This window comes from Oryza glaberrima, chromosome 11, assembly GCF_000147395.1.
Source record: "Oryza glaberrima chromosome 11, OglaRS2, whole genome shotgun sequence".
NCBI classification, from domain to species: domain Eukaryota; kingdom Viridiplantae; phylum Streptophyta; class Magnoliopsida; order Poales; family Poaceae; genus Oryza; species Oryza glaberrima.
Window position 1 is genome coordinate 5,894,096 of NC_068336.1, and position 22,740 is coordinate 5,916,835.

Consider the following 22,740-nt stretch of genomic DNA (forward strand, 5'->3'; position numbering starts at 1 on the left):
TCCTTTATTTATCTATTTCTGTACTATCATAAACCCGATTCTTTACTACCATAAACCCCGTCCCACTCACTTCAGTCTAAACCAAACCAGGGGTAAACGTCTCTTTTGGTTAAAAAAAATAGTGGTAAAATAAAAACCCTAAAAAATAGGGGTAAAATCAATATTGGACATCAAAGTATCGGAAACAAAATTGTCCCAATTATTGGACATTCAATAATGCTCATTTACTCTTTACACAGATAAATAAATAGACATTTGTTAGACGACAATTGCTTTGGGAAGACCTCAAAACCTTATGTCAAATCAAACTGGGATAGGAGTACTCGGTAGGTCAGAATATACAATAATGCCGTAGTAATTGGTCCTTCACTACTTCTGTTCAGTCAACTGTAAACTGCTCTCGGCTGGTTTGCGTACGAAGTTCAGTTTTGCTTTCCGGAAGTCAAACGGTAGGGACAAGCGAGAAAATCAACGCGTAAATTGGGGGCATGGGCTATCGATATGCAATCGTGAGAACCTGACCGGAAATGGCTGGACAATTGTTTGAATTTATAAGAGTTTATCAAAATTGGAACAGCGTGAGCCGACCTAGCTCAGTGGTAGAGCGCGTGGCTTTTAACCACGTGGTCGTGGGTTCGATCCCCACGGTCGGCGACTATGTTTTTTCGAACTTAAATATCTTTTTTATTCGAATTTAAAATTTAAATTTCCGAGAGCTTCCCAATATGATGATCATGTTTCACATGACGAACCAATCTCGCAAGGATTTGCGCGACGCCTCGCCTGATCACAGATCAGTTGGATTATGGATCCTTGCACGAACGAATCGTGTAGCGCAATGAGTAAAGCATGACTGCATGAGCATCGGAAAAATAGTCTTAAAAAAAAGAATAGGAAAATAAAAGAAAAAATATGTATTCGAAACCTCATTAGCAGAAATTACAAAAAGGAAAACGTACAGTATTACTACCGATGAACTGCATTTTGTTTTTAATCCAAAAGATCGTTTTTGTTTTTTTAGAACAAAAGATCGTTTTTGTTTTTTTAGAACAAAAGATCGTTTTTGTTGTCGACATGTTTTTCCAATGGTATATCAGTCAAATTCTTACTGTTCTATACGCTTTAATATTTGTGTGCTTTCATGGGCCAGCTAGACATAGCACACGGGCCTGCAGGTGTCAAGATAAGGGAAGATCAGCTGAAAGGCCTAAATTACTGGATCAGCGAGAATTCTAGGCTGCATATACAGTTGGGTACTTGGGTTGCCAAACTTCTACGATGTTTTAGTATATCTATCATCAATTGGTACGTTACAGTGAGTATTTACAATGTTCTTTTTATTAACACAGTAAAAACACAGACGCCCGCGCACACTCACTTTTATGAATGCGCACACGCACATTTTATCTATATGAGCACCTTTCAAAGACTATGTCTTGAGATTAATGAATTCGCCACAAGCGACTCGTTGTCGATGAATATGTACCTCCCACTGAAAAAAAACTAACTTTGAGTACTTCCGATGTTTAATAACATGAAAGTTTACATTTTACAGTGGATATTTTGATAATATTCATTGTTTTTTTTTAAATTACATCATAGCATATGAAATTTAATTCACTCGTTTCATGAGCAGATAGATGATGAACCTCATTGTTTGGCTTATGCTTATACATATAAACCAAAATTTGAATTTTAAAACCTAATTTGTAGTTTTTTATTGTAGTTTATTTTATATTATTTGCTTTTAAATCATTAAGGATATGTATATAAAAGTTTCATTCATAAGTTATTTGTTGGTTGCTGATAAGCAGTTTCAATAAGCATAAACATAAATGAAAAGATAAGGCTAAGCATATACGAGATTGATGACTTTTTAAATCCGTTCGCGTATTCATGTTTTTTAGAAATATTTATGAAAATAGATAAACAATACAAGGCGCACTTAAACATACTTTAGATGATAGATATAGTGGTACCTCTTTTCACTTCACCTAATCCGGTTTAAAAATAATTATCATTTTGAACAAGACTGATATCAAAATTTAAAACTTTAACTATAAATATTTCTAAAATATTTGTCTAGCAAACATGGAGAGCATATACATTAATCTTAAAAAGTACTCCAATAAAATCATGCATATGTTGATATTTCTATATATTGTAAAAAAAATAGTGGTCGAAGTTATTTTAGACCATGTTCAAAATGACAATTATTTTTGACCCGGAGGGAGTAATTGAATAAATGATGCCGGTCAATAAAAATGAGAAAATGGTCAATTGTGTCATATAGGAATATCTAAAAACCAGAGGGAGTATTTCCTACTTGGCTGTACGCCTGTGCCCTGCCGTATTCTTTTGTTATATTGCTCTTCTGCCAAAGTGCCAAGTTGTTTAATATCGTGTTCTTTTGTTAAAACTGCTCTTCTGCCAAGTCTTTTGTGTTTAAAGTTCACAACATCTCACTAGAGGATTTTGTTTCAGATGATGAATCAATTCGTTTTAGATCCTTGAAGATTTGTGTGACACCTGGTCACATATTAATTAAATGGATCGCGTGGCGCAATGAGCAAATGAGCAAGATAAAAGAAAATGACTACATGTCATCAATGTAATCACAATCTTCAATTCGAAAGATTCTGAAGATGAGCATGGCGACCTGTGTACTGTGAGCTAACTCTGCACTGATGTTCTGATGCTAAAGTCGTGTATTGTTACCATGAATCTGGTTCTAGGAAAAGCATAGATCATTCTTGATTGCTGGCATGCTCCTCATGAACAAATTAAAATGAAGATTATAGAAGCTGGTCGATCTAGAGACCTTGAAAGCTGAAACATTCCAGGACCAATATCTAGAGCAACATCCTGCATCATGTAACACGATCCTCTAATATAAAGTCAAACACTCAAAGGAGCATGGTTACTGATATGTGAGCCCGATGTTGATGGGTCCCACATGATAGTGATCACTTGGGCATAGTATGTCAGAGGATTCTCTTCCCATGCATCATATATGCATCATGCTGTGGGGCAAGGAGAGCAAGAGGGCAGGGATTGAAATTTCGGTAATTTCAAACCTCCCCCGCCATAACAATATCAAATTTTCGGGTTTTCTCAATTTTTTGTGAATTTAGTCAAATTCAGTTAAATTGTGTCAAAATTTCAGAAAATTTCGCTCTAAAAATTACCAAAATTTCGGAAATTTCGATTCTACTGAAAGGGCTGAAATTTTAGCCAAAATCGAAATTGAAAACCCTGCAAGCGGGTAGCTCTTTTAGCTGAAACGGTTGGTATCTATTCTGATTGCCATAGCGGTAACACTCATAGGATTAACTAGGTGATACCCCGCGTTTTGCTGCGGAATTCATGAATGAGTATATATTAAATATTGTTGAAATGATAAAAGTTGAAATGTTGAGAAAATAATATGAGGAAGATGATTTGACACATACTTGTTGATCTCTATAATATAATATTGTAGATGATGTGCCATGTTTGTATGGAATTTAAAATAGGCTAGAATAGTAATTGCTAGTGAGTGAAGATGTGGTATGCTTACATGGGATTTAAAATGGGCTAGAATAGTAATTGCTAGTGGGTGATGATATGGTATGCTTACATATTGAGCTTTACCTTCTAATAATTGTTAGTGCTTCTGAACATTGCATAAGGGAAATTGTGAAAATCTTCTCCAAGGATAACTTTTTAAGAGTTCCTTTCAGCCAACTGGAAGGGATGGGGTGAATTCATTCAAACTAGTCGATCATGGTTATGACGGGAACATATCCTATGCATATAAATTTTCCGTGCACACTCCATATACACCAATTAGCAAATGCCACGAAACATTTAAAAAAAAATTGGACATATACTCCTAATATTTATGCATGGTTCCCTTCTTGGAGTACAGCATACCTTTGCTGGTTTGTCTCTCCATAACGAGTTCAACACAGCAACCAAAGGAAGCTGTGCATAGTGAGTGTCACTCTCCAAGGTCACAAATGGGTTAATTTGTTGCTGTGATTGCTATCAAGCAAATCTGTTTGTTTAGTGTCGAAGGAAACGAAACCGTCATTAGTTTTGGAGCACCGTGTATGAGAATTTGCCTTTAATTTGCACCACTCATGCGGAAGATAAATGGAGCACCAAATGACCCAAACCTTGCGCACACGCTGGCTCTGGCCTATATAAAGGCATTACACAACCCATGAACAATTTACCAGTACGTTCACCACCATGGTTAGCTCAGCTGCCTGCTTCTTCTTCTTCTTCTTCTTCTCCCGGCTCATCACCATCTACTTCTGCTTCTCTCCCATCGCCCACGCACGGCATCCGGTGACCCGAGCACCGGATGCCGGCGATGGCTGCGTGTGCAAGGAGAGGGACGCGCTGCTGGATTTCATGCGTGGCATCAACGACGCCGACAACGCCCTCGCCTCGTGGCAATGGGAGAAAGATTGCTGCTGGTGGATTGGCGTCACCTGCAGCAGCAACCGAATCCGAATGGCCGGCAATGTCATCCGGCTTGAACTCTCTGAGGCTTCTTTGGGTGGCCAAGTTTTGCAAGGCCGGATGAGTCCTTCCTTGTCTTCTCTCGAGCATCTTGAGTATCTCGACCTCAGTGCTCTCGTCCTTCCGAGCATCAACAGCAGTAGCCCAAAGTTCTTGGGTTCTATGACGAAGCTGAGATATCTCGATCTTTCTGGGTGTCTTTTCTCTGGTAATGTACCTCCTCGGCAACCTTTCCAAATTGGAGTACCTTGATCTCTCTTTCTCAACCTTGTCAGGTAGGGTTCCACCTGAGCTCGGTAACCTGACAAGGTTGAAACATCTGGACCTTGGTAACATGCAACATATGTACTCGGCAGATATCTCTTGGATTACTCATCTGCGATCCTTGGAGTATCTTGACATGAGCTTGGTGAATCTCAGCATGGTAGCACCTGGCTGGCCCCATGTGCTGAACACAATTCCATCTTTGGAGGTTCTCAACCTTGTGAAATGCACACTTCCTAGTACACCCCAAGCACTCGCGCAACTAAACCTCACCAAACTCGTGCAGCTCGATCTCTCGTCGAACAGATTGGGCCATCCAATCCAATCATGTTGGTTTTGGAACCTGACGCCCTCGAGCTCTCTGAAACATTTCTTCATGGTCCGTTTCCTACCGCGCTAGGAAGTTTCACGGCACTCCAGTGGCTTCGGTTTAGTGATAACGGTAATGCAGCAACGTTGCTAGTGGACATGAGAAGTCTCTGTTCTATGAAAAGCTTGGGTCTAGGTGGTAGTCTATCTCATGGGAACATAGAGGATTTGGTAGACAGGTTGCCACATGGTATTACTAGAGATAAACCAGCACAAGAAGGGAATTTTACAAGTTTGTCTTATCTTGATCTTTCTGACAACCATCTTGCTGGGATTATACCATCAGATATTGCATATACCATCCCTAGCTTATGTCACCTTGACCTTTCTAGGAATAATCTGACTGGACCTATACCCATAATAGAGAACTCTAGCTTAAGTGAGCTCATCCTCCGTTCCAACCAACTAACGGGTCAAATACCGAAATTAGATAGAAAAATTGAAGTCATGGATATCTCCATAAACTTGTTGTCAGGGCCTTTGCCCATAGATATTGGGTCTCCAAACCTTCTAGCACTAATTCTGTCCTCTAATTATCTTATCGGTCGAATTCCAGAATCAGTTTGTGAATCACAGTCCATGATTATCGTGGATTTGTCCAACAATTTTCTTGAGGGAGCCTTTCCCAAGTGTTTTCAGATGCAAAGGTTGATTTTCCTCCTCTTAAGTCACAATAGCTTCTCTGCTAAACTCCCATCATTTCTCCGCAACTCAAATTTGTTAAGCTATGTGGATCTATCATGGAACAAATTCAGTGGAACATTGCCACTATGGATTGGACATATGGTGAACTTGCATTTTCTACACCTTAGCCACAACATGTTTTACGGTCATATTCCAATCAAAATCACAAATCTTAAAAATCTCCACTACTTCAGTTTAGCAGCAAACAATATATCTGGTGCAATACCACGATGTTTGTCAAAGTTAACAATGATGATAGGAAAACATTCGACAATAATAGAGATCGATTGGTTTCATGCATATTTTGACGTTGTGGATGGGTCTCTTGGAAGAATTTTCTCTGTTGTGATGAAGCACCAAGAACAACAATATGGTGATAGCATTCTCGATGTGGTGGGCATCGACTTGTCACTCAATAGTTTAACTGGTGGAATACCGGATGAGATCACTTCTCTTAAAAGATTGCTCAGTTTAAATTTATCATGGAATCAATTGAGCGGATAAATTGTAGAGAAGATTGGGGCGATGAATTCATTGGAATCACTTGACCTCTCGCGGAACAAATTTTCTGGTGAAATTCCTCCAAGTTTGGCCAATCTGACATATCTAAGCTACTTGGACTTGTCATACAATAATCTTACAGGAAGAATTCCACAAGGAAGCCAACTCGATACCCTCTATGCCGAGAACCCTCACATATATGATGGAAACAACGGTCTCTATGGTCCTCCCCTCCAAAGGAATTGCTTGGGCAGTGAACTACCAAAGAATAGCAGCCAAATCATGAGCAAAAATGTTTCTGATGAGCTAATGTTCTACTTTGGACTTGGGTCCGGGTTTACAGTTGGTCTCTGGGTTGTTTTCTATGTTGTATTGTTCAAGAAAACTTGGAGAATTGCCTTGTTTCGCCTCTTTGATAGGATACACGACAAAGTATATGTGTTTGTCGCCATAACCTGGGCCAGTATTGGTAGAGAGGCTACTACAGATTAATAGGTACTACTACGAAGCAACAAACAGTGATTTTGCTACCAGGGAACACACTAAAATTGGGTTGGGTGGAACGAATAAACAAAGATAATATCATGCAATGAATGCTATTCTTTGTATTTATATGAACACATTAAAATTTTGTAATAATTTATAGGGATTGGATCTTGTGTAATACTATATGGTTTGGGATCACTAATACATTTGTCGACAGATGTAATTATAGTACAACTGTGATGTAATTACACTGTAACATGCTATTTCAGTGACAAATCCTCTCACATGTGTGTGCGGTGTGAATTTTTCCCTTCCTCACTTTGTACAAATCTTGAAACAAATCTAACGGTTCAAAATTATGTGAAAGTTACATACAAGTGATATTGTAGTTACATACAAGTTATAGTGTACTAACACTTCAATTGTATTGTAATTACATCTATCAAATTTTTAGGAGAAAATTTATCGACAAATATATAGCAAAATTGTATGGTTTTGATGCATGCACTATTCCCACCAGCAATTCCATATATCACAAACTTCGGGAGTGAGAGTTGATAATTGTGGAATTTGGGGATTTTACTGTGTACAATTGACTTAGGGTAAGAACCACATATAATGTTTACAAGAGATATGAAAAGACACATATACCCTTTAACATCCCCGCTCAAATGCAATGTGTATGCAATAACATTGCATTTGAAAGGTATAGCTTAACCTACACTAAAACCAAAGTCAATGCTTGAAGATGTCAAAGCGTGCAAATCTTGGATGATGACGAAGAAGAAAATATAACATCCCTTCCTCAATGAAGTGGACCTCGGAGCCTTCACAAACTGTTCTTCGGCCCTCGGAATCTTGAAGCCTTCACAACCCGTTCTGCGGCTCTTCACCGATTCGGAGATGTTGGTGATGATGTTGAAGGGCCTTTACAAATTGTTCTTCGGCCCTTGATTGGTGACAATGGCCTACTCTGATATGGAGCTAGTGAGATACTAGTATACTGACATTACTTCGACGAATTGAAAGGATGTGATGGACTTTAGTGGACTCGATAAAGAACATAGGAAATTGATTGTAGATGATACTATGATAGCAAAAGACATTGCAATAGACAAATAGCAGATGGCAACAAAAGGGGAAATAGTGACCGTCAAATTACTTGAAGATGGAAGGCGGATCTGAAACAATACGGTGAAGGCCATGACCAGTCACTGCTCAAATAAGATGGTCCTACTATTGCGAGCTGAGGAGCACATAAGGCTGCACTGGAGATAGTACCAACTACACTCATACTAGAAGATCTAGCAGCTATGGAGTCAGAGAAACTAGGAACACTAGCAGCCACACGAGGACGTGAAGTGATTGCGCGCCTCACTTGATAATCAACCAACTTCTTTGGGTGAAGATGAAAGCAATCATGGAAAGTATGACCGACCTTCTCGCAATGAGAGCAAATAATTGTAACCGAATCTAGGGACACTCCCCATAGGAACTCCAACACGATGAGTTGCTGCCAGGACATTATGAGCAACCGAATGAGTGGAAGTAATTTCTAGGGTGCTAAGATGCGTCTCCTCAGCAATCAGATCTGCAAGAGCCTCTGTCATAGTTGGAAGTGTACTACGCGCAAGCAATTGAATCCGTTTAGGTTCAAATTTAGGGAGAAGTCGCATGGCAAACTGATATACTCCCTTCGTCCCAAAATATAAGCATTTTTGGACTTTGATATAGTCTTTGAGATGCAACTTTGACCAACAATATTTATAAAAGTAATATGTTTTAAATAAAAAGGGTTGCATATTGCTCCAGTATGATAATTTGTTTAATGATAAATCTAGTGGCATCAAATTTATATGATTGATCTTTTTTTGGCTATTAATAGTTAAAATTTAAAAAGTTTGACTTGCACTATTCCAAAAATACTTATATTTTGGGATGGAGAGAGTACTAAATTTTCCTGATCATACTTCTCTCTCGCCTTGCATTGTGCACATCCTTAAACAACTTTTGGAATCTGTACCTCAAATTGTCCGGTTAACCGAGTAAAAACATTGTAAAATGCTTCTCTCTCGCCTTGCATTGTGCACATCCTTAAACAACTTTTGGAATCTGTACCTCAAATTGTCCGGTTAACCGAGTAAAAACATTGTAAAACTCCTCAATGGACTGATTTTGTTGCTGCTGTAAGTTGTTCAGATTTTGCAACAAGGAGAAGCGTAAGGCTCCACTTTCTTGAGTGTACCTCTGTTTGAGATAGTTCCACATCTCCTTAGCACTTGTGTGAGCCTTAAAACCTATCCGAATAGTCACATCAACGCTCATAAATATGAATCCCATCACACGATCATCAGCAATTTTCCAAGCCTTTACCTTTGCTGCATCTGTTTTCTCATCAGGAGGATCATCTGTGAGGTGTGATGCTTGACCAATTGACCGCAAAAGCATAAGTGCTGATAGTTCCCATTCTTGATAATTTTGACCATTTAGCTTAATGTCTGTACAAAGCAAAGCCCCACCTCCCATGAAAGGATCGGTTGTTCTCATCAAGATCAGCGCAAGAAGTACATCAAGATCAGCACAAGTACAGGAAGTAGATGGTTGTACGATGTTATCTGAAGTTCTGAACTTGGCACTAGCACACAGCAACAGAGAGCAGCAATAGTAGTAGAGAGCAGAGAGTACCACAAAGTAGTAGAGAGCAGAGAGTACCACAGCTTCAGGAACATTCAGCAGCTTGTTGATGAGGGCCTTATCCACCAATAGTCCATATGCACAGGGTTGCAGCTTCAGCTTATTGATGACGAGCTTGATAAAATGGCAGCCTGATGAGGTCGATCAGCAGCAACAGGTACGGCCAGTGCAAAATTTCTCATCTTTGGGTAAAATTCCTCATTTTCAAGTTGTTCAGGTGGTATATTGTGTTAAAATATGCTTATGCTCCCAAACGTCTCATCTTTGGGTAAAATTTCTCATTTGAGGATTTTCATGAGGATCATCATTTTTTTTCAAAAAAATCAAACCTGAGCCCTCAATTAGATACAAAGAAATAAAAATAAAACATCAAATGAAATGAAATTCAAAAGACAACAAAAACATGTCCAAAAGACAAAACAAAATTCTAAAATCCTTTAGACAAAAACGAAATTCAATTTAAAAACTTAGATTCGGGATCAGATGGTAAAATATTGGAGTGCCCTGTTGTCGTAACAGGCTTGGTTGGGGCAGACACCCCTCTCGCGACATTAATTAGCGAGATGTTACCACTCATCATCTCCCTTTAACTGCCTGAAGGATCATGCCCTCCTCGTCGCACCCACCCGCCCTTTTATAGCCTCTCTCCCTCTCCCCATCCGCCTGCGCCGCCGAGGTGGGACTAAACCCCCCTCACGCAGCAGACTAGCACGCACTAGCGCTGATAGTTAGTAAGACGCTTATTTGGGCCTAGCTCTCAGCCCAAAGGTTTAGTTGGGCCGGGCCGAGTTGGGCTTTACGGATGGTAAAACATGTGACACGATGACGCAGTTGAGCGAACTGCTTGGTTGGGAATGGCGGCGCCCGTGGCCGGCCGCCTCTCCGGGCTCCTCCGGCGATGCGCGGCGGCCGGGGCGGTCCGGCCAGGCGAGCATGCTCACGCGAGGGCGGTGGTGGGAGGGTGGCTCCCCGACGCCACCCTGGAGACCGACCTCGTGCTGATGTACTGCAGGTGCGGCGAGCGTCGGCGCGCACGCAGGGTGTTCGACGGAATGCGGGCGCCGTCCATGCACGCGTACAACGTGCTCCTCGCGGCGTCGCCTCCCCGCGACGCGATGGAGGTGTTCTCCCGCCTCCTCGCGTCGGGGCTCCGCCCTGACGGTTACTCTGTCCCCGCCGTGGTACGTGCCTGCGCTGAGCTCCCCGACGCGGTGCTTGGCGGGGTGATCCACGGCTTCGCCGTCCGGCTCGGCTTGATGGGGAACGTTGTTGTGGCCGCTGCGCTTCTGGATATGTATGCCAAGGCTGGTTTCCTGGATGATGCGGTGAGGGTGTTCGATGAGATGACGGAGAGGGACGCTGTCGTCTGGAACTGCATGGTTGCAGGGTATGCGAGGGCTGGGAGGGCAGTAGAAACCTTTGAGATTTTCAGCAGAGCGCAGGTTGAGGCGGTGAACATGGTGAATGGTCTGCAGGCTGTGCCCAGCGTGTTGAATATCTGCGCGAAGGAAGGGGAGCTGATGAAGGGTAGGGAAATCCATGGTAGGATGGTGAGGTGCCTTGCATTTGATTCGGATATCGCAGTGGGGAACGCTTTGATCAACATGTATGCAAAGTGCGGCCGGGTCAATGTATCACAAGCAGTGTTTTCTGGCATGCAGCAGAGGGATGTGGTGAGCTGGTCTACAATGATTCATAGCTACAGCATTCATGGCAAGGGGGAACAGGCATTGAAGGTTTACATGGAAATGTTGTCTCAGGGAGTGAAACCAAATTGGATCACATTCACATCAGTTCTGTCAAGTTGCAGCCACTCTGGACTTGTAACCGAGGGTCGGAAGATCTTCGAGTCGATGACTAAGGTTCATGGTGTCCACCCTGCAGCTGAGCACTATGCATGTATGGTTGACCTCTTGGGGCGTGCTGGAGCCATTGAAGAAGCTGTTGGGATTATAAGGAAGATGCCCATGGAACCTTCTGCTAGCGTGTGGGGAGCTTTGCTCTCTGCATGTGCTATGCATAATAACGTCGATGTTGGAGAGATTGCAGCATTTAGGCTATTTGAGTTAGAAGAAGGCAGTGCTAGCAATTATGTTACCCTCTGTGGAATTTATGATGCAGTTGGTCAATCTGATGGTGTTGCAGGGTTGAGATCAAGGATGAGAGAACTCGGCATGGTGAAGACGCCTGGGTGCAGTCGGATAGATGTGAAGGGAAGAGCTCATGCTTTCTACCAGGGGAGCATCCCACGTTATTTGAGGGGATGAATGCTTTGGGTATTAGATCAGTTACTAGACGATATGGCAAATTCAGATTCTGAAGATGAGCTTGCTGACTTGTACTTTGAGTTAACTCTGCACTGAAGTTCTGATGGTGAAAGTCATGTATTGCTGCAATCAATTTTGTTCAAGGAAAAGCATGGATCTTCCTTGATGGCTGCCATGCCACTCATGAACAAATTTGAATAAAGACCAACAAATAATCCTAAGAAATTGGTCAATCTAGATGCCTTGGAAGCTGAAACTTTTCAGGACCAGTATCTGGAGCAACATCCTGCATCATGGTATGGTGCCAGGATGAGAGCAATAGGGTGGCTCTTCTGGTCGAAACGACTGGTATCTAGTCTGAGGTGACTGCAATGACAGTAATACATGTGTAATGTTGTCAGTCTGGTTTATCGGCATATGGCTCAAATATAGTGCTTCTGAAAATATGCGACAATATTGGATGCAGGAGAAATTGTGAAAATCTCCTGCAAGGGTAATTCTTAAGAGTTCCCTTCATCCAACTGGAAGGGATGAGGAGTATTCATTCAAACTAGTCAATCATGGCAATGGCCATTCTGGGCTTAAAGGATCATCAAGCACTAACCAAGTATCCAATGATATTTATGGTTTCCTTAGCTTAAAGTACAGCATCACCTTTTTCTCCATACGAATTTCAGTACAGTTACAAAAAGAAGCTGTGTATCCTGTCACTCTCCAAGATCACCAATGGGTTGTTGCGTCTGGTGCTGTGGTTGCCAGCATGCAAATCTGTTTGTCTTTTGAGGTCATTTTGCTTGGATCCACAGACCCACTCTTTTAAGGTAAGGAAACCGTCATTTGGAAGCTCCATTTATGAGAATTTGTCTTTGTCACGAGATGGTTGAACAACTGACTCGTTTTCTCCACGTAGCTATCCCTGTATTCGTCTGTATTCCATCCTGTTACCTAGCAATACTATCAAAACAGGTATATGTCAAAACAGGTATATGTAAAATAGGGTATTCTTGTATCTTTTCTAAGCTTCATTACAGCACTGAAATGTGGTCCTTATTTGTATGCCACACATCGCAATAGATAGTGCAGCAACTTTGAATGTGGTCCTTATTTGTATGTCATACATAGCAATAGATATCGCAGCACTGAAATCTTTGTGCAAGTTGGGAACAATTCATCATCTTTTCAACCAAGCCAGGGAGGTTACAAATACATTTTTGTACTGGGGATTTTTGTTCTTACTACACTATATATGAGACAGTGCAAATGAGGGTGAAACTACTCATTGATTTCGTCCCAAGCAAGATTGGAGAGCACATAATGACAATGGAGAAGTTAAATTGTTTATCTACCCTATAGTAACCATATAGTATAAAATTGCTGATGAAAAAGTTGTCAAGTTTTATCAAATGCAAGTTGCTAAACATGGCCACCTCGATACTAAACATAGCTCCCATCCAGAACTCACTTGGTGACAACAATTTGGTACTGCCCAAGACAACCAAAAATATTGTATTTTTCAATTGCTGTTGTCAGCTTTTGGCCTTTGGGGAGCAAAGAGACGACATCCAGCTTCCAACTGGGGTAGCTTCTATGCTGCGTGTTCTCTCCAGGTCTTAACCTACCATTACATTTCATTCTTTGTATCTTCCAATGCAGATAAGCCTGAATATTTTTACCCTTGATGCAGTTTATACTCCCTTGACCTTGTGGTGTTGCACACTGATCAAGCATAAATTTCTTCAAAAAGGACTGGTTAAAGGTATGATCCTGTCCCTGCCGACTAGCATTGCCGGTAGTTTAGTTCACAGCTTGGATAATGTGACATTAGAAGATAAAGTTTGTCACCCTATCTCAACAAAAAAAAAAAAAAAAACTTATGGATCAAGGTGTTACAGTTGTTCCATTTTTTCAGTAAGATCCCGAGCATATGTAAATCACAATACTCCAATTAGATAGACTCAATTAACATTCATTCTAAAATTTAGGCAGCAACTTCTTCAATGAGCCAACCTTTTCCATCAGTTTGCACTAATGAAGTTCCTCAGACATAGATAGGTACAGTTGCAAAATGCAGTGTGCCCCCAAAACCCCTAAAATGACATAGTTATACAGATTGCTCAATGTTCCAGACTTCCAGGAATGCAATCTGATAATCCAGATAGAGAACAATAAAGAATTTAATCTAGTATTATTTCCCTGTTCTCTCTAATAGATAAAATATTCGTATTTGACCATCTAATACACCCTTATGAACTAATCTTCTGTAGCAAAACTGAAAATCCTAGACTATTTGTTTGTATCTTCAGCTCCTTTTGTAGGTACACTTAGTTAATAGGCGGGTGGGTTGTATTCGGGAGTCTCCGTCCAAGTGCGAATGATTGAAAAAGTCCGAGAGCTCGGTCTGGCTGCGCAAATGGCACCATGTGAGATGCTCCTCGCACCGTTGCAAAGGTCAGAATATTACCATACTCTGTTACCCAGCCTCCAACCTTGAATGCCAAAGGGTCACATATTTCAACTATTAGTAACTTTCACAAATTTGCATTATGTTTTCATAGTGTATCAGCTAATTTGTTTAAAAGGGCGAAAGTATACCTGCCCTCTGCGGAACCAGCTGCTGTATGGGACTGTGACATGCAAGCCCATGTCATGAGCTAGCTCTCGTACAAGAGTTCGGGAGCCCAATAGGGGCACCACAGAGTCTTGATCTCCACTGTAGTGTCAATTGATATTGTCATAACATTCTTCACATTAAACAGAAACAAATTATCTGGAATATAAGTGGAAATACACATTACCTGAACACCCAAACTGGTATTTTGTGCTCTACAATTCTCTGAAGTAATGGCAAGATGTTGATGTTGCCATCCTTATTGCTGTAGTTCAGCACACTGGCACATGTAAATGTTCAATATGAGTTAGACTTGGAAACTAAGGCCTGTTCACTAAATACTATTTGGCATTCTATACATGATAAATATTTTCTAAAAAAATTTCAAATCATCGGTAGTTTCATTAGAAAAATATCTATTTGAAATTTTACTAGAAGGGCCTACAGTTATACTCATCGAGTCCGTACTTACAGCATCCGAAGTACTTAGAAGAAACAGATAATAGACAGAAGTTGACAGATAAATACTTACTCGCTGCACATGCTCCAGCCATAGGGCAAATGTGTTCTGTTAGCATGAAGAGCTTGCTGCACTTCTGGAAGGTTGAAATAGAAATACCTTTCGTAAGTCATACAAACATCCACACCTACACTCATTTTAGTCACCTGCATAGAACAACAATTCAGTCATACCACAAGGGACCATATGTTCTCAAGTAGAAGATTGTATCAACAAGAGTAAGCATACATATTTCCGCAGCCGTAGCTCCTGCATCACAATTGATGGGTAGCACACATCAAGAATAACATCGTAATTGTTCACATAATCCCCAACTATACTGTTTGCCTCTGCAATGGCATCATTGCATGACTTGCTCTCATTGTGGGGGTTGCTAAAGGTATAGTCCTCAAAATCACAACTGTGGCTGATTGATAGAAATATTTCGTCAGAGATCATGCCATGGGACCAGAAATACTCATATGTTGCGGGGACATCTCTGTCAAGCTTGAGAAGCGGATTCCCGATCTATTCAAGGTAATATCAGAGTTACAGAAAACATTTAGAAGAACAAAGTTAACAAATATTGACCAATGTGCGATCAAATTCTTACAGCTACTCCCTTGATGTTGAATTTGAACCCATTTGATTTCTCATTATGCGTGAGAAGTACATCGGTGAGTTGTGGTATATAATGCCCTGTATTATTCGCCAATCATTCAAAGTGCACGACAGAATTTAAACATTTAAATGTGAAATAAGACTCAGGAATACTCTCTGACCTGCATAGCTCTCTCCACTAAGAAGTAGCGCTCTTGACCTGTATTCAGGGAACTTCTTGTACCATCCCAACAGAAATTTGTACATGTCATTAGCTGCATAGTTGAGCAGGCATACAAGTCAGGCCAACATATTCAAGTTTAACTGGTCCTTTTCATCTGAAGAAACATCATTAGAACTTACCGGTCCGTGCATCGCCAGTATTGTAATCTGATGAAGTGTTGGAGTAGGACCATCCAACTCCAGCCGGTGATTCAACAAATAGAAGATTGGATACTGCAAAATTTGAGGTAAAGTAACACAGTTAGAGCTAAAGCTACATTTTTTATGCACTCTGAAAACATGTGCTGGGTGGAGATAAGTTTAACCTTTGTTCCAAGACTTCTTGTTCAATCTCAGGCCTCTGCCATCTCCTCTCGGATAAAATGGGCCGAGCTCTGTGAACGCGCCACCTCCAACCGAAGAACATCCAGGACCTGATAATAAGACGGCCAGCGGTTATAAATCAGTTAATCTTACAGCAAACATTGGCAATCAGCAAGTCACATTTGATTCTGTAGCATTAACGTTGTTCACAGTTCATTATGTGACAATGTATTGTTCCATGGAGAAAATTCACCCCTAACTTTATTTTGTGCATGGATTGATGGAGATGAAACCAAATGATACCTAAAACTGGTCTAAAAATGCTACCTAAAACTTTAGGTAGTCTTTTGCTACATGGAAATCATTTCTTTAGGTAGTCTTTTGCTACATGGAAATCAAATGATGCATCACTTCTTTTTAAATGCTCTAGGACCACATCAGACAGACACCAATGAGGCAAGGGTCCAAGGACACATGGTGACCTCAAAGATACCCTGTTCCTCCTTTGCAAGTTGCAAAGTAGTAGGAGTACTAGTGAAAAGGATATCAACATGCAAGTTAAAATTATTTTTGATTTCTTTTTTCTTGGAAGGTGTAGAGCAGATGTAGTTCTTTTTATGTTTCCAGTTCAGGAAACACCTCCTGCCATCATAGTCCCCTGATGAACAAACATGGAGAATATATATGAACAAAATGAAAATAGAAAAAAAAATACATTTTTGCATCTGAGAAGAGATCAGAGAAGATGGTAAATGGAAGCTCATTTCCTGGCTTCACAACTCATAAAATGGCAAAAAAAAAAAAGCTGTCTCCATTAAAATATTAATGGAACAGTAGTACACAGTACCATTGACAATGACAACTCCAATTCCATCTGTTCATGGAAAGAATTCAGAAATAGTTGCACAAACAGTGGAGATCCAAACGGATACAAAAAGAAAACCATACTAGAAGGAATCAACCGAAAGCCATGCACATAAAGGGAGCAATCTCTATCAAACAACAGTGAGACTCTACCATCTCCACAGTAGAGAACCAGCATTACCTCCATAAGAAAAATTCAGAAGAAAACAATCAGGGAAAGTTCAGAGAACCGAGTGAGACACTAACATGCAGCAAGAGACAAAAAATCAAGGAAGAAATCCACACCAATCTCCAAGATTAAAACAAAACAAAACAAATCCAAACCTCTCTTCGAAAATCACATCTCATTCTCAACTTAAAAGGATGAGAAACACACGCAATGCTTCAAGATCAAATCCAAGAAACACAACACATCACATCACACAGTATGATCCAAGAACTCAGCATAGAGAGAGTCAGAGAGAGAGAGAGAAGCAGGCTGACCTCCGTTGAGCCAGAGCGTGAGCGGCTTGGCGGCGGCGCCCTCCGCCGCCTCGGCGAAGTAGTAGAAGAGGCTCCTCCCGGCCTTCTCGTCGACGTCGACGTGTCCGGCGAACTGCCTGAACCCGACGACGGGCTGCCCCGGCAGCCGCGCCACCAAATCCTCCTCCGGGAACCCCCACACACCACCACCAAGAAGAACGCAACCTACCACCGCCACCACCGCCACCGTCGCCGCCATTGTCGCCGGCGAGCGAGCTCGCAGCAACTGAATTGCGCGCTTCCCGCAGCGGATGGAGTTGGAGAGGAGGAGAAGTGGGTGGGTTCTTGAAGTTGAAGCTTGGGAAGAGATGAAGAACAGTGCTTGACTCTTGGGGACTTTATACTGGGGGCGTCTAGCCTTTTTGGATTGGGATGTGGGAAAAATAATACTTGAAAATATTGTTTTTTTTAATCCGGATTATTAGCTCATAAGTTGTTGCGAGTTTAGGTTTGGATTTTCTGTTCGTTTAATGTTTTTTTTGGGATCTCACTAACAGATAGAGTATTTAATTTGGTGTGAGGAAATAATTTTGAATTGAAAATATTTTGTGGTGTGGTACAGTGAATGTAGACGAGGATGAAAATGGATGAGGAGATAACTAATGTACCTGGACAATTTTTTTTCCATTATTTTTCTTATGCCAGATTTGCTAATTGTTCATAGCATGCTGTAAGTAATTCTCCTCGCACTTGGCATATTGTTAGTTCTGATTATTATGTCATGTTTGTGTTACTTGTCAATTTTAGGAGAGGTGTAAAACATAATAAAAGAAATGCAAGGACCCTTCACTCCTATTCGAATATGGCTCATATGACATGATCATAATAATTTTTCAATTACATGAAAGACAAAGGAGTGTTTGGCTAATGGGAATGGAAAATAATTTTCCATCCACTAAAAGACATCTTTAAATCCTAACTATTTATTCCTCCCCCTTCCATTTAATCCTAACTCTTCATTTATTTTCCAATCCCAATCCCACCCCTTATTTTCTCATTATCCAAACACACCCAAAGGCGATACTAACATCATTATACATAAACTCCACACTCACATATAGTACACAATTGTACCCTCTAACAGAAAGAATCATTTTAGTGAGACTAGGAATTTACAGCACCACTGGTAGGTGGACTCATGTACCTGGAACTGTCATTGTGCTAACCAGAATTTCCTCAAATATACTCACTATATTATTGCTTCTTTCTAAAATGCTCAAATTTTTTTATTGACACCCATAGTTTTTGCTTTGAGAATTACCACTTTCTTGCTATTGACTTTCCATGTTCATGAGAAAAGGAAAAAAATGGTATAGTATTTTGCCTTTTTTGGCATGAGGAAAACTGGTGAAGGCTCAAGTAGGACCTGAGATGAATAGGTAGCCGTTGGGAAGGGTAAATGGAGATAATGAGACATTTATTACAGGCATGCCATGGCAGCCATGCCAATATGCCATTGATTGACCTGGAACCCTTGCGTCAGGCATAGTACGGCGGTCGTCTAGCTCGTGAGCCATCAATACCACCGGATCTCCTGAAACTTGTTCGGATTATACACCTTTCTGCATATCTGTTTTTCATTATTGGGGTGATATCTTTTCTAAAGGAATTTATGTGGAATATCATTGGGTTTCCTCTATTTTGGGGTGCATAATTATTTTTTCTTAAATGTTGTGGTGTTGCACATTCTAATTTATATACATGGGCGGATCCGGCATAGAGGCGGCGGGGTTTCGAACCCTATTATTGGCGTGAAGACTATGAGAATCTCCATGAAGACCTCACTAAATTTTTTTTACCATATGTAGATAGGAGAGGGGACTGTAACTCGATCTACTTTGCTCAGACCCTACTGTTATTTCTTTCTGGATCCGCCACTGATTTATATATATGTAATAAGTCAATTATCTGTCATTAGTACAGTACTTAAGAGATTGTCTACATGAACCTAGTCGCTTGTCACACATAAGAGGAGAGATGGAGAAGGCGACTGGTCATCATTTTCATAGCCGATAGTCCGACATTGTTAGAAAGATCTGGTCATATATATTTTTTCTATGCGTCCAACTAGCAAAACCAATAATAATGTTACATTTTATGTTTTATTGACAGTTGACACTTACCCGATGACAAATAGTAGTAAATATCTCTCCTTTTAAGTGTGTGATGGTGAAATTTGGTTGCTTTGGTAGCTGACATCCATTACAGTCATCATTTCATTTATGCTGATTATAAGCAAATATTTTTTGAATAAAACTTTTATATGTGCTCTTAGTATTTAAAAAACAAATTCTGGAAAATAAACCATGATAAAAGATATCTCAAGTTTTAAAATTTAAAATTTGGTTGCAGCTTATAATGTGAAGCGTACTCCCTCTGTCCCATAATATAAGTGATTTTGGAGAGATGTGATATTTCCTAAGACTACCAATCTGAACAGGAAAAGTATCGCATCCCTCCAAAATCCCTTATATTATGGGACTGATGGAGTAAATGATATGTGTGCATGTTACATTTTGTTTGGTGCATAGATTAAACACCACCACACCATCTTACTATAATACGTTACATATGAAAAATTACAAAATAATCACTCTTAACTAAATATATTGCACCATGAAGCTCTCATTTGTTCAATCATTTATAACATGTTCATGTGATATGCTACACATTAGTACATTACTATCCATGATACTCCCTTCGTTTTATACTATAAGTCGTTTTAATTTTTTTTAAGTTTGATCAAATTTATAAACAAATATTGTAATATTTCATACTATGCTATCTGCCATGATCTCTAACAATCTTACTCCTGTGATTCCTTATCATGGTATTGTACTAGAAATACTAAATGTCAATAAAGGTAAGTAGAAATTAAAAGGTTCATGAATTGAAAGGTTTGTTAATAATTTGTTTGAAGCAATCCTTGGGAGTATATATTCTGAACCACAAGGCAGTGCCCGTAGAAGATCCGGACGGAGTCAGGCCGAGCGTGTGGCTCTATGCAATCTTACTTGTCAGTATATGTGGAGTCTCAGAACAATTATGACACACAAATTCAGCTCAAATATCAGTATTTTTTTAAATCTGTTTTTCCTTAAATCAGTAAACTGCAGTATACTCCGTATTTTTTTTAAAAAAAATACATCTTCCTCATTGTAAGTTGAACTTGCGCATAATCTGCATTTTTTTAGAAAAGAACTTTTATGCTGTAAAGATCACGTGCGAATACCAATCATAGAGCTCTTTTTGTCCCACGGGCCAGCTAGTATTATTGCATAAAGGATTTCAGTTTTTTTTTGTTTGGTCAGCTTGAGGACCATATTTTGCTATGTGGAGTTTAAGATTTAAAAAAACGGTTTGGTAGTCAGCTTTTAAGAATACGGAGAAGTTAGTAATTTTTTGGATTCTACAACTACATTTTAGCATAACCTGAGTAAAAAGTTAAATTATTTGGTGGAGCTTTGATTTAAAAGAAGCTATACCTGTCAAAACTCCCCAAATAAACCCTTCGTATGCTAGTGGAGTACTACTGTAGTAGTACTAGTCGTCTCCAGCTCACTCGTCCATGATATAACATGGGCTCACTATTCACTAACATGATACTAGTAATGTAGCACATGCATATTTAAAAACATTATTAGTTTCACTCAATACAATTTAACTCCTCCGCTCGCGGAAAACTGACGTTGTATTGTTGAGTACAGCTATCACGATTTGACCACAAATTAGTACATTTTGATGATTATATTTTGGCTTTGTTTAGATTAAAAAATTTTGACCAAAAACGTTACGTCAAATTGTTTAGACACATGCATGGGATATTAAATATGGAGAAAAAACCAATTGCACAGTTTGCATGTAAATTGCGAGACGAATTTTTTAAGCCTAATTACGCGATGATTTGACAATGTGATGCTACAGTAAACATTTACTAATAATAGATTAATTAGGTTTAATAAATTCGTCTCGCAGTTTACAGGTGGAATCTGTAATTTGTTTTGTTATTAGTCTATGTTTAATACTTTAAACGTGCGTCCGTATACTTTAAAAACTTTACACGCAAAGAACTAAACACACCCTTTGATGATTGAAAGTTGTATGGTTGTATTTATGATGTTACACACTTTCATAATATAAAAAATTTTCAAGTATTTGTAAATTTTCTAAGGAAAAAAGGCTAGGAGTGAAAGTTTGAACTTGAATAGTGCTAATATCAATTCAAGAACGGAGAAAGTCATAATTTTGTTCTTTTGAAGATAAAATATAATGTATATTTAATCCTATTTGTTAACATCTAAATACAATCCAGTTATACATAAAAATGAATAGAATTATTAATAATCTAACAGAAAGTATCCATAGTAGTAGTCCTCTCTCCGTTCCAATATACAAGAAATTTTGGGTGGCTATGACATATTTTAGTAGTATAAATCTGGATTCATAGTGTATTAAAATATGTTCCATCCCGCTAAAATACCGGGAGAGTAGTACAGTGGTTATGAGCAGATTTGGCTTTGCTTGTTCAGAACCAGACAAGGAGCAAAGCTTCTGCTCAGTGCAGGTTGCCAATGCTAACCATGATATTAGCAAAATGCAGATTAATTAGTACTACTAATATAATATCCCCAGGCGTGGGTACGTATGTCTGCACCTGATTAATTAGTCCAATGAGAGATGCTCTTTGGATTAGTGTTTGTAGCATATAGTGTCAGAATCTCATATGGTCCAGGTCCAGCCAAGTATATTTCCAAACCAAAAAAATAAAATAAAATAACATTTGCTCCCTCGAGAAGAACGACAGGTTTGGATATAAAAACAGATCGTATACTATGTATATATATTAAGCACTTGCATTAGTCATTGGTCATTAGGGCTAATTAATCGAGTTTTCCAATGCAATGAGCTGTAGGAAAATGAGAGACATGACAACCTTGTACCTAGGAAACTCCTATGGCAGAAATGACTAGCATTGACATGAAGCTTGGAAGTACCCCATCAAGAAACAAAAAACAACTTTATTTTATTTTTGAGATGCTGGTGGTGACATGGCAGAATTTGTATATACCTCGCGGTGTGTGTTCATGTGCCCTCAGATTTCCAATAGACGCTTGAGATCAGTGAGGACGGTACAATAGAAAATCCCTTTTATATTTTCAGAATGGATATAATAATTTTCTACTACTTCCATCCCAAAATCCTCCCAATATACATTTGCCTGAGTCCTGAGATGATAATGGTATATTTTAGGACAAGAAATTTGTACTACCTCCGTCCGAAAATTCCCCCGATATTTTCGTCTGCATGACTTATCCACCAAAAAA

General features: G+C 39.7%; 2 protein-coding genes, 2 non-coding genes and 1 pseudogene across 4 annotated transcripts; 3 read left to right on the plus strand and 2 right to left on the minus strand.

Annotated features, from left to right (window-relative positions):
• The first annotated feature begins 582 nt into the window (after positions 1–582).
• TRNAK-UUU (transfer RNA lysine (anticodon UUU)) lies at positions 583–654 on the plus strand. Its single transcript has one exon. It is a non-coding gene; the product is annotated as a tRNA-Lys (tRNA).
• A 3,582-nt stretch (positions 655–4,236) lies between these two features.
• On the plus strand, positions 4,237–6,822 carry LOC127754707 (receptor-like protein EIX2; annotated as a pseudogene).
• A 3,163-nt stretch (positions 6,823–9,985) lies between these two features.
• On the minus strand, positions 9,986–10,095 carry LOC127756110 (small nucleolar RNA Z279/snoR105/snoR108). Its single transcript, XR_008013150.1, has one exon. It is a non-coding gene; the product is annotated as a small nucleolar RNA Z279/snoR105/snoR108 (small nucleolar RNA).
• A 268-nt stretch (positions 10,096–10,363) lies between these two features.
• On the plus strand, positions 10,364–13,372 carry LOC127755370 (pentatricopeptide repeat-containing protein At1g11290, chloroplastic-like). The gene is made up of 2 exons (XM_052281025.1): positions 10,364–12,598; positions 13,233–13,372. The coding sequence occupies exon 1, from the start codon at positions 10,365–10,367 to the stop codon at positions 11,775–11,777; it is 1,413 nt and encodes a 470-aa protein (XP_052136985.1). The 5' UTR covers position 10,364; the 3' UTR covers positions 11,778–12,598; positions 13,233–13,372.
• A 566-nt stretch (positions 13,373–13,938) lies between these two features.
• Positions 13,939–17,795, minus strand: LOC127755371 (serine carboxypeptidase-like 42). Its single transcript, XM_052281026.1, has 10 exons — positions 17,378–17,795; positions 16,033–16,140; positions 15,848–15,940; positions 15,667–15,759; positions 15,498–15,583; positions 15,134–15,412; positions 14,918–15,051; positions 14,573–14,665; positions 14,370–14,487; positions 13,939–14,263 (listed from the first exon to the last, which is right to left on the minus strand). The coding sequence occupies exons 1-10, from the start codon at positions 17,613–17,615 to the stop codon at positions 14,099–14,101; spliced, it is 1,407 nt and encodes a 468-aa protein (XP_052136986.1). The 5' UTR covers positions 17,616–17,795; the 3' UTR covers positions 13,939–14,098.
• Positions 17,796–22,740: the final 4,945 nt, after the last annotated feature.